Below are 18,419 nucleotides of genomic sequence, written 5' to 3'. Positions count from 1 at the left end.
TTTTACCGTAGGGGGAAAACAGTCTACGTGGACTGGATTACCCCAAGGCTTTCACAATAGTCCAGCCATTTTTCATAGGCACATGGCCGAGGTGGTCGCCCAAGTGAATCTTAGTGGGACACAGAGTACTATACTCCAGTATGTAGACAACATCCTAATAGCTTCAGTAGGGGAACAAGACCACATCATCGCCCTCACCTGGACCTCAGCAATCATACAAGGTGAGTTGGCCTTAAGATCTGGTCTCCGAGGAACTTGAGTGTTGACAGGCCAAAGCAACATTTGGACTTGGTCAGCTTCAGGCCATTGGCGTGGACACGGTGAAATACCTGCTGGAGATGGGAAACATGCTCCTCAGGGGTCGTGGACCATATGATGACGTCATCCACTTACATACGAACCCCTTCGATGCCCTCCATCATCTGCTCCATGATGCAATGAAATATCTCCGATGCCGAGACGATGCTGATCGGCATACGGTTATAGCAGTACCTGCCAAATGGTGTGTTGAAGGTACAGAGCCTTCTGCTGGACTCATCCAGCTGGATTTGCCAGAATGTGACGCACCTAACTTCGTGAAAAACGGTGCCTGTGCCATCTCACTGGTGAGTTCCTCCCTCTTCGGGATGGGGTAGTGTTCACGCATTATATTCTGGTTGAGATCCTTGGGACCAATGCAGATGTGCAGGTCTCCAGAGGGTTTTTTAATCACCACCATCGAGCTGACCCAGTCAGTCGGTTCGGTTACCCTGGAAATGATCCCCTGCCGCTGCAGCTCCTAGAGCTGTTCCTTCAGGCGCTCCTTCAACGGACCCGGGACCCGGCGTGGTGCATGGACCACTGGCTTGGCATCAGGTCACAGTAGGATCTTGTACCGATACAGCAAAGTACCCATCCCGTCAAACACATCTGGATACTGAGCGAGGATGTTGCCAATGCCAGCTTGAAGATCCACATTGGAGGATGTCGTTGAATAAACCCGCTGCAACAGGTTTAGCTTTTTGCAGGCATGCGCGCCCAGTAGGGATGCCCTATCCGGCTTGACAATTTCAAACCTTAGCTGTGCATGGGTACTCTGGTTGGAGACGAGTAGATGGCAGGACCCCAGTGCCGTGATGGCATTACCGTTATAGTCCAGGAGCTGGCAGTCTTCTTGATGTGTTTGAAGTCTGCCTGTGAGAGGAGATTGGCAGAAGCACCTGTGTCCAGGTTGAACTGGATGGCGCAGCGGTTGGCCTGCATCACCGCACGCCATTCGTCCTCCGAATCCACAGCGAGGATGGACTGAATGCGAGATGAGTTAGGTGTGGCATGTTCACGTGTGGTAATGATGCCCACTCGGTAGGCGGACTCCAGGTACTCGTCCTCTGGATCCGTAGTACTGCCAGGATCAGAATCCTGTAATCATCGTTGCACATTCTGGACCCGCCGTCGTCGGAATTGGGAGCGCTGGCCTCTGACTGGTGGTGCAGACCTGCACAAGGCTACATAGTGTCCAGGCTTCCCGTAGTTTAAACATCGCCTGCCTCTTGCAAGGCAGTGTCCCTTTGAGTGGGCGTTGCCACAGTTCGGGCACGTCATGACGTCGGCGGTGTACGTTGTCGCACATGCGCAGTGCGGTCGGCAGACGCCGGCACCTGCGCAGTGTGGGTGTCGGCCGCTTCGTTATCCTGTTCGCATTGCGCATGCGTGGGGCTCCGGGAAAAGAGCGCGTGCTGGCCGCTGTCTTCAATGCTGAGGCCCTGCATCCGGGAGATGGCCTGCACACTCACTGTCTCGTGGGAGGCAAGTTTCTCATTTTCAGCCGATTTGTATTGGGAATACCGATTTTTTACGTGCTCATGCACTGTACATGTTTCAATCACGACTGGCAGGGTCATATGCTTGATTGTGAAGAGCTGCTCTCTCAGAGGATCAGAGTGAACTCCAAACACAATTTGGTCTCTGATGATGGAGTCAGCAATATTGCAGGACAGCGCTGGCAGGCGGAGGCAAGTTAAGAAGGCTTTGAAAGATTCATCTTTATCTTGAAGACATTGTTTGAATATGTAGCGCTCGAAGATTTCATTGGTGTCCACTTCACAGTGACTATCGAACTTGTCCAGGATGGTCTGAAACTTTGTCTTGTCCTGGCCTTCGGTGAAGTTAAACAAGTTGAAGAGTTCGATGGCTTGATCACCCGCTGTTGAGAGGAGATGCGCGATCTTTCTTGCACAAGACGCACCCGCGAGGTCTGACGTTTTGATGTACAGCAGAAACTTTTGCTTGAATGTCCGCCAATTGGCACTGAGATTGCTGAAGGTCCTGAGCTGGTGAGGAGCCTGAATCTTCTCCATGGTGCCAGGATACATTCGCTGGTCGTCACGGAACGGACTGAGGTAAGCCACCTTAAATTAGTAGTCGCCTGGTATCATGTCGTGTGAGGTACACTGGCCTAACACTGGCTGCAACTGGATGCAGCTTAGATCAGAAAGATACTCCAGACCTTGAAGTGAGTTCAATCAGGTTTATTGAACTAATAGCACAGTTAGCACAGTTCTCTGTGAGTTCGACTCTCTGCTAACTTAAGTGTGGTTATTCTGTCTGACTGAACCAGACTAGCTCTTAGCCACGTGGTGGAGGTGTGAGATTGTAACAACACCCTTGACTGACTCTCTAGATGTACATCAGTGGAAAGAGGCGGAGTGTGAGTGCCTCATGTCTTTTACAGTCAGATCCCACCCCTGAGTGTCCTGCCTGCTTATTGGTCATGTCCTGTTCTCTGTGTCCATTAGCTGCTTGTCTGTATATCATTATGTGTGTGTCTGCATATCATGACAGCAGGCTTACATCGATGTGCGCAGGCCCTGGATGGTGTCACATGGGCAATAGAGGCAGCAGAAGCAGTGGCTCTTGTAGAATCCGTTTCCTTCACTCCCCTCATTCATAGTGCAGCTGTTAGAAGCAGGGAAATTAAGGGCAGTTTGAGATAGTCGCCGAGCTAAATGAGAAAGCAGTTTACTCCTGGCAGACAAAATAATCCAGATAGTTAAAGATTCAACCCTGAACCCTGCGTCCATGATGGTTAAAGAAGGTACGGAGCATAATTGTGTGGAGGAGATCAATGAGAGCGAGAGTGGCGGGATAGCAGAGAAATCCCTGGGAGGGGAATCATTTGTGGGCGGGTCCCGGAAATATAATGAGGGGGTGCCCCATACCGCATGGGCAGTAGTGAATAAAATAGGCACGGTACTAAGGGGAAGCCAGCTTCCGGGGACTTGGTCAGCTCAGGTAGCAGAATTAATTACCCTCACAGAAGCCTTAAGATTAACAGCAGGAAGGAGTGTCAACATATGTACAGACAGCCGGTATGCTTTTGGAGTGATTCATGACTATATGGTAGCTGGGGCTAGGCGAGGTTACATAACTTCATCAGGAGGGCACGTGCACCATGAACAGCACCTACGAGACCTGGTAGAAGCGGCCAGAGCCCCAGCAAAAGCCGCCGTAATCAAAGTAGCCGCCCATAAAAAGATACAAATCCCGCAACAGCAAGGCAATGATTATGCCGATAGGGCCCTTACCGAGCAGATCCCCGAGGGACCAGGGGAAGTAATGTCAGCCATTGAGGCACCTGAATGAGACCCAGACAGCATGGGAAGGTTACAGGCAACAGCGGGGAAGGAAGAGAAAGAGGAGTGGAGGCGAGAGGGGGCAAAACACGATCCAGATGAAATCTGGAGAAAGGAAATCTGCGCAGTTGCATCCAGGTGTATATGGCAGATATTATTAAAGGTTTACCATGGAATAGCTCACATTGGTAGGGACAAAATGATCGGACAAATGTATAGGTGCTGGTGGTGGGAAGGGATGGGTAGAGAGATAGCAATACACTGCCAGCAGTGTATAGTCTGTACCCAATGCGAACCAGGGAAATCCCCAAAAATAAGAATGAGGTTTCAGCCCAGACCGCAGAGGCCATGGGAGCAGCTGCAGATAGATTTCACCGGACCACTCCCGCAGTCACAAAATAAAAGATACTGCTTCGTTATTATAGACAGATTCACCCGGTGGGTGGAGGCCTTCCCCTGCAGGGATTGCACAGCAGGGACAGTGGCCAGGATATTGGCAGAAGAAGTAATTCTGAGGTGGGGAGTCCCACTGCAGCTCGATGCAAGGCACTCATTTCATGGGCAAGGTAATGAAGCAGGCGCCTTGCTAGGAGTCACACAGCGATTTCACGTCCCGTATCACCCATAGAGTTCCGGCATGATTGAAAGGACAAACCGTACCCTTCAGAACGGTCTGACAAAAGCGTTAGTAGACACAGGACAGGGTTGGGTAAAGATTTTACCCGCCGTACTCATGAAAATGCGAGCCACAAGAGCAAGGGGGACAGGACTGACACCATTCTAATTAATGACCGGGAGAGCTATGGCACTCCCAGAGGACATAGTAACAGGGGGCGCAGAGAGCTGTAATGCAAGGGAGAAGTGATAGACACACAGAGTGAGAGATTGGGAGGAAGAAAGGGATTATATCCACAGCCAGACCCCAAAGGCTGAGGGCAGAGTCATGATTAAGGTACTTCCAGAAAGGGCAGGCTTACAGCCCAGATGGGTGGGACCGCATGGCATGATTGTTGCAGGGGATACATGTGCCTTAATTGAAATGAAAGGCACGCCGAAGTGGAACATTATACCCAAATTCAAATGTACAAGGAACCAAAGGAGGTCTAACTTCCCCCCGTTGTGAGGTGTTCATACCATCTTTTGTTACAGATTCCTGCTTCCGCCGAGGACAGACCTGACAGGCACCCATGGTATTCATCAGCGACCACACATGCTTGCAACTGGGGCAATATGTGCAACTCCCCACAGAAGGAATGGGGGAATGGATAAAGAAACCAACCACGTGGATCTCGGAGAGGGTCACACCGGACAGCCATCGAACCCAAGTGCTCACGATCGTATGGGGAAGGACGGTGGCAGAGCGCACAGTTTCGGTGCCCTATGAAAGACCCAGTACACCCATCAGACTCAGGGATCCAGGCTGCGACTGGGCCAATGCCAACTGGGGGACAACAGCATTAAGCAACCCACAGGATGGCACTTTCTGAAGACACGTGCGGGAGGAGGGTGGTTTGCCACCCCTTCCGACTTGGGACTAAAAACTGAACTGGACACTGAAGGACATTTGCTCATAAAGGGGATTTATGATGTACACATGGGTTTGGGAATGTGGGGATATACATGCAATGTAACAGGATCACAAGGGGAAGCTTGGGTATTTGGTCTGTATTTAAATATAACAGCCGGATGGGCCAGTCTACCCCCCTTTGTGTGACCTTGGAGGGTTGTACTGTCAGGAATATTGCGTACATGTGATAGACAGATTAGGATGTCACGATGACTACGATGCTACAATCTCAGCACTTGTGGATATCAAAAGCCCTCAAAATGCCCCCATATGGCTGAACTTGCCCCGGACGGGTTAGTTAGGATTGGGCAGCCAAAATTACTACTACATGATGTCACCATGGTGTCGCTAGAAGTCAGATATAACGTTACAAGGTTATTGAACGTTTTGCGCTCCAAATGCTATGATCACCCTCGTGCTATAATTTGGGCAGAGACCAGACTGCAGGAAGCCATAGACGACTATACCTACAGGATCGCCTCAGAATCAAAGTTATACAGGTGCAGCAAACGCAGTATCCGAGGGGACGTTGGCGGGTTGTTTGGCAGCACAAATTCTGTTATGAATTCAGCACAGTTGACGGAGGCCAACAGTTATGCCTCCTGAGTAGCAGCCAAAGTAGGAAAGGGGCTGCAGTACGGAGCTTATGGGACTGAACATGCACCGACTGCCATAAACCTACAAGGAGAAGGGCTAATGCGGGTGTTAGATATGCAAGCGAAAGGCAGGGCTTGCGATACATTGGCAAGGGGTGCAATTGACGGTATCAAAGCTGACATCACAGACTTACGATTTGGAACCATCCCGCGGCATCTGTTCGCCTCCCTACACAGGCTAAATCTCTTAAATTTACATAGGGACTGGCATGAGCTTGTGGTCACCAGGCCAGGCGACGAACCAATTGAGGGAGGGATGAGATTCATAATGGCGGTCCCTCAGGAAAGTCAAACAAAGGGCACCTTTGAGGACAGTTACAGGTTCGAATCCCTGGGGACAGTACAGGAGGGCTGGGTCTATCGAACTGGATCCAGGGGGTACAGTGCACACAGCGAAGGTTTGGCACTGTGGAATGCCGTTCAGAATCAATACATTATGTCGTGTGTGCATGTAAAACCCTCGAGTTCCTGTCTAATACCAGCAAAGTGATGGTCAACATACTGCCTTTACGGGAAGCCTTCAAAGCTATACAGGTGGGGCCAACCCAGTGGTGCTTCACAATGCCGGAGACGGAGATCATCTCAGGGGGTTTACTCTGTGGTAGCAGCCATAGCTTCTGTTTGCAAGTCACAGACTCATTGACAGTGGGAGAATTTCACCTGCCAGGGAGCACATCAGGGTATTTATTCGGAGCCTGGTGGGACGATTCCCTGTACATTGACAAGACACTGGGCAGTATAATTCGTGAGGCAATGAAACACGCCACAGAATTAGCCCAGGATTATACCAGGCAGTCTGCAGAACAAACTAGCAAGGGGATAATTCAGGTGAACTTAGCGCTCCAGACCACATTGCTAACTTTTGGTTGGCTCTTAATTTGGCTATTTAATTACAAAGAACAAACAAAGAACAAAGAAATGTACAGCACAGGAACAGGCCCTTCGGCCCTCCAAGCCCGTGCCGACCATACTGCCCGACTAAACTACAATCTTCTACACTTCCTGGGTCCGTATCCTTCTATTCCCATCCTATTCATATATTTGTCAAGATGCCCCTTAAATGTCCCTATCGTCCCTGCTTCCACTACCTCCTCCGGTAGTGAGTTCCAGGCACCCACTACCCTCTGCGTAAAAAACTTGCCTCGTACATCTACTCTAAACCTTGCCCCTCTCACCTTAAACCTATGCCCCCTAGTAATTGACCCCTCTACCCTGGGGAAAAGCCTCTGACTATCCACTCTGTCTATGCCCCTCATAATTTTGTATACCTCTATCAGGTCGCCCCTCAACCTCCTTTGTTCCAGTGAGAACAAACCGAGTTTATTCAATCGCTCCTCATAGCTTATGCCCTCCATACCAGGCAACATTCTGGTAAATCTCTTCTGCACCCTCTCTAAAGCCTCCACATCCTTCTGGTAGTGTGGCGACCAGAATTGAACACTATACTCCAAGTGTGGCCTAACTAAGGTTCTATACAGCTGCAACATGACTTGCCAATTCTTATACTCAATGCCCCGGCCAATGAAGGCAAGCATGCCGTATGCCTTCTTGACTACCTTCTCCACCTGTGTTGCCCCTTTCAATGACCTGTGGACCTGTACTCCTAGATCTCTTTGACTTTCAATACTCTTGAGGATTCTACCATTCACTGTATATTCCCTACCTGCATTAGCCCTTCCAAAATGCATTACCTCACATTTGTCCGGATTAAACTCCATCTGCCATCTCTCCGCCCAAGTCTCCAGACAATCTAAATCCTGCTGTATCCTCAGACAGTCCTCATCGCTATCCGCAATTCCACCAACCTTTGTGTCGTCTGCAAACTTACTAATCAGACCAGTTACATTTTCCTCCAAATCATTTATATATACTACAAAGAGCAAAGGTCCCAGCACTGATCCCTGTGGAACACCACTGGTCACAGCCCTCCAATTAGAAAAGCATCCCTCCATTGCTACCCTCTGCCTTCTATGGCCTAGCCAGTTCTGTATCCACCTTGCCAGTTCACCCCTGATCCCGTGTGACTTCACCTTTTGTACTAGTCTACCATGAGGGACCTTGTCAAAGGCCTTACTGAAGTCCATATAGACAACATCTACTGCCCTACCTGCATCAATCATCTTAGTGACCTCCTCGAAAAACTCTATCAAGTTAGTGAGACACGACCTCCCCTTCACAAAACCGTGCTGCCTCTCACTAATACGTCCATTTGCTTCCAAATGGGAGTAGATCCTGTCTCGAAGAATTCTCTCCAGTAATTTCCCTACCACTGAAGTAAGGCTCACCGGCCTGTAGTTCCCGGGATTATCCTTGCTACCCTTCTTAAACAGAGGAACAACATTGGCTATTCTCCAGTCCTCCGGGACATCCCCTGAAGACAGCGAGGATCCAAAGATTTCTGTCGTTTGCTCAAGAGTCGCCAGGTATCTTTCGACATCGCCACAAGGTTCAGAACCGAATACTGATCAATGACGTGATACACCAGTTAGTAAGTTCAAAAGCAATGCTCATTTATTTATACTCATGCATAAACTCTACAAACTAAACTACCACTTTTACTAAAGCCTATACTTAGCTTCAGGCGCCCACTCAGTCAGAGGAACAATGGCCGTTGTTTGGTTCTGAGGCTGCTGGGTTGAGCTGTTTACAGGGTAGCAACTAGGAGCGTCTATCTCGTAGCGTGCGTTGACTTGGGACTTACTTGGTCTGATGCAGCTGCTAGGCAGGTCTCTCTCTTCGGTGAGAGCCAAAGCCAAAGGAGGAAGATTCTCCCTTGGGTGATAACTCTTATACGGAAAAGGGCTTTGTGCACTTTTGGGCGGGCCTTGAACTTGGTCTCAACTAATTGGGTCTTTCTCAATCAGTTGTATCGATTTTCCTCCAATAGAGGGGTGTTTCCCTGATCGCTGGGCGTGTCCTGGTGACTGTCAGTCTGCTTTGTCTTAGCTTCTTTCGGCGCTGGGGAGTCTGCATTAACATTGTGTATCTAAATGTTTCCCTTTTGTCCCTGGAGATGGCTCATTAGTATGTAGGTCGTTTGGTAGTTTCTGTCCTGTCTGAGAGTTTAAGGTTCTAATCAACAGACAGAGCTTGCACCTGCTTGTTTCTTAGCATTGTCCAATTTTCCCTGCATTCTTTGTGGGTGTCCATTTTGTAATCAGGACGTGGCCATCCCAGATGGCTACACCACCATCAAGATAGGACTCTCAAGGGCACACACTAGTGGGACATATTCGGAGGGGGTCGTTCAGTAGGCGTATGGAAGACAGTGAGGTTAGGGCTAACCCTGGGGAAATGTGCTGTTCTGATATGGGCAACAGTTATGTGCTGCAAGCAAAGAAAGGCAGGGGGAAGGCCAATTGCCCCTCAGTACATCCTAATGGCATTCGTCCGAGATGGGGGAGAGGAGGAGAAAGCAGTGGCTGGAATTTACAGCCAAGTTGTTTAGGACACGTTCCGTGGATCCGGAGGGCTGGCCAGCCGATGGGATCAGGTGCGGTCGGTGTTTAAAACAAATAACTAATACGGTAGGAAGTCACCCATGGGCGAGCAGGCAAGATAAATCCACAAGATAGCTATAAAAGGAAGCACACAGAGAGACGGGGGTGTTTATATGGCTTTCTTGGGTATGTATATTACCAAGAGCCAACAGGGGGGAGTGTTAGCAGAAGAAATTGCTATATGTCTCAGGATTGGTATAATAAAGATGTCTCAAAGTATTGTAATAGCACAGGTCAAGGGCAAACCAGCAGGCAAGGCGTTAAACATATACCAAGGGAAAACCAGCAAGCAAGGGGTTAACGTCACCCACATTGGAAATGATTTAATCATCTCACGGAGCATTTGAATATGAAAATGGAAACACAGGAGGCCCCAGTAAGTCTAAGGGACCCATTGTCCAACACATTCGCACCTCTTCTAGAAGTTAAATATATTAAGCACAAACCCATGAGATTGTAAGGAAACATTGTATTCTTTAATTGTTTTCCCATTACGGGGACCAGTAAATATGCATACTGATCACTTTGTATTATTCCTCATGATTCAGTGACGACAATACCTGCTTGTGTCTCCGAAAAATTTTAATACATATGCATGTAATCCTGAGGACAGGCAGAGCTGGCTTTTGTGAGCTAAAGCTAGCAGCAGGACTTGCCTTTCCTGTGTGCACACAGTTTTTCCGAATTAAACAAAGTTTTACCAACACCACGCGGTCGAGAACAGACATTGAGGTTTTTCTTCCCTCCAACAGCCTAGATAGGGTGGTCTTTCGGAGGGTCAATGCAGGCTCGATGGCCTTGTTGACCACCTTCTGCACTGTCGTGATTCTAGGATTCACAGGCTCTTCTCTCACCTTGACCAGTAAGGTGCAAAGAATATTCTGGGAAGACCCCCCCCCCCCCGGGTGGAGTCTTAACTGTAAGCTAACCTGTGCAGTGAGATCAGGGTGTTGTGAGACATCAGTGTAGTATGTGAGATAAGAGAGGATCTTATTGAAGTATATAAGATCCTGAGGGGACTTGTTAGGGTGGATATTGGGAGGATGTGGAGGCGGCTGGAACTAGAATACGAGAAGACGAGGAGAGAATGTTTCTCTCAGAGGGAATTCTCTTCCACCGAGAACAGTGGAGTCTGTGTCATTGAATTTATTCAAGGCCGAGTTAGATGTTTGGTAGACAGGGGAGTCGAGGGTTATAGGGATTATAGGGGCAGGTAGGAAAGTCCATAATCGGATCAACCATGATCTTGTTGATAGCGGAGGAGGCTCAAAGGGCTGAATGGCCTACTTCTGCTCCTAATTCCTTTTTTTTCTAAGTTAGAGTACCCAATTCTTTTTTTCCAATTAAGGGGCAATTTAGCGTGGCCAATCCACCTAGTCTGCACATCTTTGGGTTGTGGGGTGAAACCCACACAGACACGGGGAGAATGTGCAAACTCCATATGGACAGTGACCTGGGGCCGGGATCGAACACGGGTTCTTGGCGCCGTAAGGCAACAGTGCCACTGTGCCGCCCTCCTGCTCCTATTGTTCTTTGTCAGCGTTGTCTCATCCTGAGGGTCAAAGAGGCCAGTCAAGCCTTCCTTTATCGTTTTCTTGGTTCAATCCTCGCTGTACATCCAAAATCAAGATTTCAAGGGCTGGGGCTTGACCATTCTCCTGTGATACTTTGACTTTAAGAGCAATGGTTTCACTGCATTGTTCCGTGGAATATCCCACTGCCGGCTGCAGTGAAGCCTTTTGACTCAATCACACAGATACACAGATCCCTGTGGCTACATAACACGGATAAATACACTGAATTGTGCCTTGATTTGGAGGATGGAAAAGATGTTATAGATGTTCTTTCTTCCACACCTGCTTTCAACAACAAATTGCAGTGCGTGGGCACATCTATTACTGACTACAGAAAGAACAGGTACTGGCTATCAAGAGTGCGGAGGGTAGGTACATTGCTCAATGTAGCCTCGAGATTACAGAGCTCCGTAATTAATGAGATGAACTGTAATTCCCTTTAATTACTTCACCGTACTAAATTACTTTGCCCAAACCAGGAAATCTTTCTTTATTTCATTGAATATTGCAATAGCATATTTAATACCCATACAAACAAGCTGACAAAAACTTGTTTAGGTCTGGGCAGCACGGTAGCATTGTGGATAGCACAGTTGCTCCACAGCTCCAGGGTCCTAGATTCGAATCCCAGCTTGGGTCACTGTCTGTGCGGAGTCTGCACGTTCTCCCCGTGTCTGCGTGGGTTTCCTCCGGGTGCTCCGGTTTCCTCCCACAGTCCAAAGATATGCTGGTTAGGTGGATTGGCTATGCTAAATTGCCCTTAGTGTCCAAAAAGGTTAAGTGGGGTTACTGGGTTATGGGAATAGGGAGGAGGTGCGTGCTTACTGCAGTAACATACTTCCAATAGTGTTGCACTCCCTCAGTACTGCAACTCTGTCACACCCTCATTTCCTCTGCTTCTGGTTTAGGTGCGCTGGCATCATCGACTAATATCTGTATTCTACCCACATTTATAAGGGTAGCGCCAGCTAAACCAGGCATGACCTACTGTAACCCGGATACTGCTTCTCTAACTGCTTCTCTAAGGGCAGCATGGTAGCACAATGGTTAGCACAGTTGCTTTCCAACTCCAGGGTCCCAGGTTCGATTCCCGGCTTGGATAACTGTCTGTGCGGAGTCTGCACGTTCTTCCCGTGTCTGCATGGGTTTTCTGCGGGTGCTCCGGGTGCTCCCACAGTCCAAAGATGTGCAGGTTAGGTGGATTGGCCATGACAAATTGCCCCTAGTGTCCAAAAAAGGTAGATGGGGTTACGGGGATAGATTGGAAGTTTGGGCTTAAATGGGGTGCTATTTCCAAGGGCCAGTGCAGATTCGATGGGCCGAATGGCCTCCTTCTGCACTGTAGATTCTATGATTCTATGAACTGTAGAACGCTGTGTCGGTGCTGCATCCCTAACAGTGTAGTGCTCCCTCAGTATTGCTCCTCTGACAATGCAACACTCTGTCACCTTGGATTCTATGTTCAAACCCTGCAATGGGTTTGAAGCCACAATCATCTGGCTGAGACTGGTTCTATCTCAGCCAAGCCGATAAGATAGCTTGAAAGTATCCTGTACCCGGTGGCACTGACAGAACGTGGCACACAAAGAGCAGTAATTGAATACTCATGATATTAACTCAGAGGCAGGAGTGATAGGAACTGAATGTACCCTGAAACCAAAATGAAATGAAATGAAATGAAAATCGCTTATTGTCACAAGTAGGCTTCAAATGAAGTTACTGTGAAAAGCCCCTAGTCGCCACATTCCGGCACCTGTTCGGGGAGGCTGGCATGGGAATTGAACCGTGCTGCTGGCCTGCCGTGGTCTGCTTTAAAGCCAGCTATTTAGCCCAGTGTGCTAAACCAGCCGCAAATGACTGTATTCCGCGAGACAACTCTGTGACTAACTGGCCATTCAACGATCAGTTTAATGTCATCTGGCTGAACATTACCTTCCTGTCTGCATCCAGCGTTTCCTTCAAGAGCGGGAGTGTGATGGTCTTTCTCTTCCCCAGACTCCATGTTCCCTTGAAGAAATCCGCCAGTACCGAGTGGCATTTGATTTTTTCCTCCGCTGTGAGATACAGTTCATGTACCGCCTCCACAAATTGCCTGAAATGAGAACAGTAATCATTTTGTTTCTTTGCCAGTTGGATGACTGACACGTCGCTGTGGTTATGTTTCAAGTTATTGAAAAATGCATGTTAGTACAGATTCAGCTTGTCTGAGATAGGGCCACATTTCTCTTATCCTGGAGATTCGGCCTTCAGAGAAAAAGCACTGTACACTCAGTCACAAGTGGAATTCTTGATCTCTTAGGGGCTTGGCCCAGAGGTGAATGCAGGGAAATTTCTGCCACCCTCTCCCCACCCCTGCTTGTGTGTTAGGCAGGTGAGCCAGCACAGCTCAGGGCCTGAGCTACTAAGGGTGTCAAACTTGACACCCTAAGGGTGCTTTGGCTAGCTAAGCACCCACAGTATGAGAGTGCAGGTCACAGTCTGCAACATCCAACATTATGTAGGGTATTTCAAACAGGCAATCGGACCCCGACTTACAGACACAAAGAACTTTATATGCCTGGTGCAGCTGGGCACAGTGGATACCTGGCGGGTATTTGTGGATGGTACGCAAGTTGCATGTAATGGTTGTGTGTACAATCTCTACCTACCATTTGAAACATTTCAGATCACAACACAATCATATTTCTGGCCTCTACCTTTAAGAACATAGAACATAGAACATGCAGTGCAGAAGGAGGCCATTCGGCCCATCGAGTCTGCACCGACCCACTTAAGCCCTCACTTCCACCCTATTCCCATAATCCAATCACCCCTCCTAACCTTTTTGGACACTAAGGGCAATTTAGCATGGCCAATCCACCTAACATGCACATCTTTGGACTGTGGGAGGAAACCGGAGCACCCGGAGGAAACCCACGCCGACACGGGGAGAACGTGCAGACTCCGCACAGACAGTGACCCAGCAGGGAATCGAACCTGGGACCCTGGCGCTGTGAAGCCACAGTGCTAACCACAATGCTACCGTGCTGCCGTCTCAGTAGATCAGTAGGCTTGCGCCGACCTTATAAATTTCATGATTCTATCCCTAACCCAATATTGTACAAGTTGATTCACACCTTCGAAGTACATTAGGGTCGTTAGAATATGTGGGTTAATTAGTGCGGCGCTTTAAGGCATTTAATTGGGTGTTCGAAATGATTGAAAGATTTGTGAGTGTAGATAGAGAGAAACTAGAAATTGTCCAGAAGTCTTCATTCTGGAGTCTAACCAGTGGAGAATTGGGACTGGTTACGCTTCCTTTTATTCACAACAAAAAGCACTCAGCTCCTTTTGATGTGGTGCAGAGCTGTCAATCATAGCAAGAGTGTTTATTCACATTGCGGTAGCATCAAAGCAGGATACTTGAGATGCATGTAAGCATGAGGGGAAAGATAGATAAGCAATCCACCAATCAACTCTCTCTGGACTAATAAAACTGGCAATCACTGGCTCGTGAAATTTATTGCTGTGTGAAACTGAATTGGAATTTTTCATTTCAAAGGCTGTTAGGGGATTTGAAGCCCTTTCAAGTGTACTTGGCTTTTGGGGAAGCCTCTGACACTTGTAACAGTTGCTGCTTTAAAGATTTTTGTCTGAGGCAACAGGGGTTATGAAATGCAGTGAGCTTTCACTGTACAGCTTGGACTGCTCTTCAGCTTTCAGGCAGGGCTGACTGATGGGGTCTCTGATGGAGGTCTGTGATGGAGGTTAAATGGGGCCTCTGATGGGGGTGACTGATGGGGGGTCTACGAGGAGGTCTGATGGCGGTGACTGAAGGGGGGGTCTGTTTTGGGGGCGGGTATATGTGGGAGGTCAATGGGGAGGGGGCCGGGTCATCCTGTGTTGTGGGGGGGGGGTGATCCATTGTTCCAAGGGTGGGGGGGGAGCATGTCCCTACTTGCCAGCTGGGGGGTGCAGGATTTGTCTTTTGGGGGGAAGGCGGCTTCTGATGGACTTTGGGGGGGCACCTCAGTTATGCAATGGAGAATTGGGGACATGGTGGTTATTCAACTCTTTGGGTAGAATTTTCAAGACCCTTGACCCACCTTTTGGTCCACTGCAGCTGGGCCACACTTGGGCAGACTTGCACTAATGCCTGCCCTGTGGAATTCCCACAGTGGGGGTCGGTGCATAACGGTTTGGGGGGGGTGAATTGCTCTTCCGGGTGGTTAATTATATTGAAATGGATGCAAATCACCGTGCCGGGGCAGGGTGGGTAGAGTGCTGAGGCCGTTGGCAGGGAATCGGGGCATTGCAAGAGGTTTGGTGCCAAGTGCCAATCCCGCTCCAATCTCCGGCTGATCGGGAATCCCGACTGTGGTGCAGGATATGGAGAATCTATCCCACTATTTCCTTTGGTGGGGCAGCCAGAATTAGCGGCCAAATCCTTAACATTGAGCAAGGCTCTTCAGGAGTGAAATTAAGAAGCACAAAACGATCAATGGAAATCTGAAACTCTCACCCCCCCCCCAATAGGCTGGGAGTCAAATAGAACTTGCAAGACTGAGATGATTTGAGTCAGGTACACATCAAAGGTGGGTAGATAGATCTGAGGTACAGATCCGCTACAGTCTGACTGGATAGTGGAGCAGGTTTGCAGGGCTGTTCCAATGTTCATATTCATGAGTTCTGTTTCAGGACAGCAAAATGTCTCTCCCACTCATTATTTCCTCGAGTGATAAGCTTTTGATCTTGGCTGGTCTGGCGAGGTGTGGTTGAGAATTGGGGACATGGTGGTTATTCAACTCTTTGGGTAGAATTTTCAAGACCCTCCCCCAGCTAGATTTTCTGGTCCTAACCCTCTATAAAAGCATTCGCGCAGGATCATGGGCTGGATTCCACATCGCCCGCTGATGGTATCGGAATTCCCGATCCAATGGAAAGTTCAGCATGAGACAAAAATGGAAAAAGGGGAATTGAGAGCACTTATCTGTCTTTGATGTGGTACAGGACCTGTCAACCGTAGCTAGATGTTGATAAACATTGTGGTTAGTCTCACAGCTGATGACTTGAAACCCAGTCAATTGTGAAGGGAAATGAATGAAACAATGCAGTCAGCTGGGTGTGTGTGGAAGCCCAGTAAAATCAATTTCACATTCATATGAATGAAAGGCTTCCAGATCAAACATCTCAGGGGGTTTAAACCCAGCTGACTGGTTTTCTTTTTCCAAGGACTGACAGGTGCTGCTTCCTTTGACTGAGCCAGCAGATGTATTGCCCAGGTGAGTTTTGAACAACTGCAGCTGGATTCTCCATAGGCGGCAGCGCACTCCTGTCAATGGATTTCCCGACGGCGTGGGGATGCCCACAATGGGAAACCCCATTAGCTGGCTGGCGGGACGGAGGATCCCGCTGTCGGCGGGGGGGCGCTGCACCTGAAAACGGGTGGGCGGGACGTAGGATCCCGCTGTCGGCGGAAACCGGTGGGTGGGACGGAGAATCCCGCCCGTGATTTTTTTTTTTTCACTCTCCCTTCACTGCTCTCTAGCTTCCAGGCAGGGGCCTCTCTTATTGGGGGATTCTGGTGGGGGGCTCCCTTATTGGGGGTCTCTGTATTGGGAGTCTCTTGTGGTGGGTGGTGAGAGCGTCAGGTCACTTTCGTACCTTTATAGAAACCAATCTTTGATTTATGAACTAATTCATAATCATCTGCCATTTCATAGCATTTACAGTGCAGAAGGAGGCCATTCGGCCCATCGAGTCTGCACCGGCTCTTGGAAAGAGCACCCTACCCAAGGTCAACACCGCCACCCTATCCCCATAACCCAGTAACCCCACCCAACACTAAGGGCAATTTTGGACACTAAGGGCAATTTATCATGGCCAATCCACCTAACCTGCACACCTTTAGACTTTAGAGGGAGAGGAGGTGATCATAAAATCCCGTTAGGGGAGATGGGTGGGTGGAATTCCATTGCCGGGTGGGGGTGGGGAAGGGGGTCAAGTCGCTGGACCTCTATATTGGGTCACCTGCCCAAAATGGCAGCCGATTGCATGGCAAAGGACAGGGAATCAGCTCTGGATTTTCACTGGCCTGGGAGTGCAAATTAGCAGAGATTCATCTTAGGCAGAAGAACAGACCCCCAAATTGAGAATTCTGGCCCATACCTTTGACAGGGCAGCATTCCCTCAGTACCACGCGTTTCGCCGGCAGCGTACCCACGCCCGCGGGTTTCCCAATGGCGTGGGGTAGCCATAATAACAATACCCCGTGGTCGGCTGCGGTCGGAGGATCCCGTTGCCGGCAAAGGCGCCCCGTGCCGGAAAACGGGGCTGGCGGGATAAAGAATCCCGCCTTTGAAGCTCAATGCGAGAGATAGAGAGACTTGCATTAATATAACACCTTACCCGATCACCGAACGTCTCACAGTACTTGAAGTACTTTTTGAAGTGTGACTGTTCTAATGTAGAACACATGGCAGCCAATTTGTGCACAGCAAGCTCCCACAAACAACAGATAAAAGGGGATGCTTTTTAGCCAGGGCACCAGAGATAACTCCCCTGCTCTTTTTCAAAATGGTGTCAAGTGACCCGTGAGGACAAACAGGAGTGAAGTGATGCATTTTGGGAGGACTAACAAGGCAAGGGAATATAGGATGAACAATAGGACGTGAGGAAGTACAGAGGACCAAGGGACCTGGGCTACATGTCCATAGATCATTGAAAGCAGCAGGACAGGTAGATAAAATGGAAAATGGGATTCTTGCCTTTATTAGCCATGACGCAGGATATAAGAGCAGGGAGGTTATGATGGAGCTGTATAAAACACTGGTTAGGCCACAGCTGGAGTACTGTGTGCAGTTCTGGTCGCTACACTATAGGAATTATGTGATTATGCTCAAGAGGGTGCAGAGGAGATCCACCAGGATGTTGCCTGGAGTAAAATGTTTCAGCAATGAAGAGAGACGAGAGAGGCTGGGATTCTTTCCCTCGAACAGAGAAGGCTGACGGGGGTCCTGATTGAGGTGTATAAAATTATGAGGGACGTAGATAGGAAGAAACTTTCCGCCTTAGTAGAAGGGCCAATGACACTTCCGGGTGCGGCGATGACCAGCTGAGTCGCACGTTTCGGCAGCTCCCTGTGAAACGGACTTTTGGGCTCTTGATAGGAGCCCCAACGGCAATTTTGACGGCTAAAAACACTGTGCGGTAAACCAGAAGGGAATCCCCCCTGGATACGGATGGAAAAAGGAGGCGAGAGTGGCCAGATTGCAGTGGATCCTTTAGATCAGCGGCAAGGAAGGCAAGCAAAAACCAAGATGGCGTCGGAAGGTGGCAGTTTAACATGGGGCCCTGAACAACAAGAGTTCTTGAAATGCTGTGTGGAAGAGATCAAAAAGGAAATGAAGAAAGAGCTGTTGGCCCCGATACTACAGGCGATCGAAGGGCTAAAGGAGGAACAAAAGACCCAGGAGCGGGAGCTTCGGGTCGTGAAGGCAAAGGCAGCCGAGAATGAGGACGATATACAGGGC

At 49.0% G+C, this 18,419-nt stretch overlaps 1 protein-coding gene across 1 annotated transcript in view; it reads right to left on the bottom strand.

Moving 5' to 3' along the window:
- nwd1 (NACHT and WD repeat domain containing 1) overlaps positions 1–18,419 on the bottom strand; it is a 192,145-nt gene that overhangs the window by 125,057 nt on the left and 48,669 nt on the right. The window contains exon 5 of the mRNA XM_072485462.1: positions 12,841–13,000. Within this exon, the coding sequence (XP_072341563.1) occupies positions 12,841–13,000 (160 nt within the window). The remainder of the gene's footprint in view (positions 1–12,840; positions 13,001–18,419) is intronic.

The sequence above is a fragment of the Scyliorhinus torazame genome, chromosome 19, assembly GCF_047496885.1.
Source record: "Scyliorhinus torazame isolate Kashiwa2021f chromosome 19, sScyTor2.1, whole genome shotgun sequence".
Classification (NCBI taxonomy): Eukaryota; Metazoa; Chordata; class Chondrichthyes; order Carcharhiniformes; family Scyliorhinidae; genus Scyliorhinus; species Scyliorhinus torazame.
This window is presented reverse-complemented; position numbering and strand designations above follow the sequence as displayed.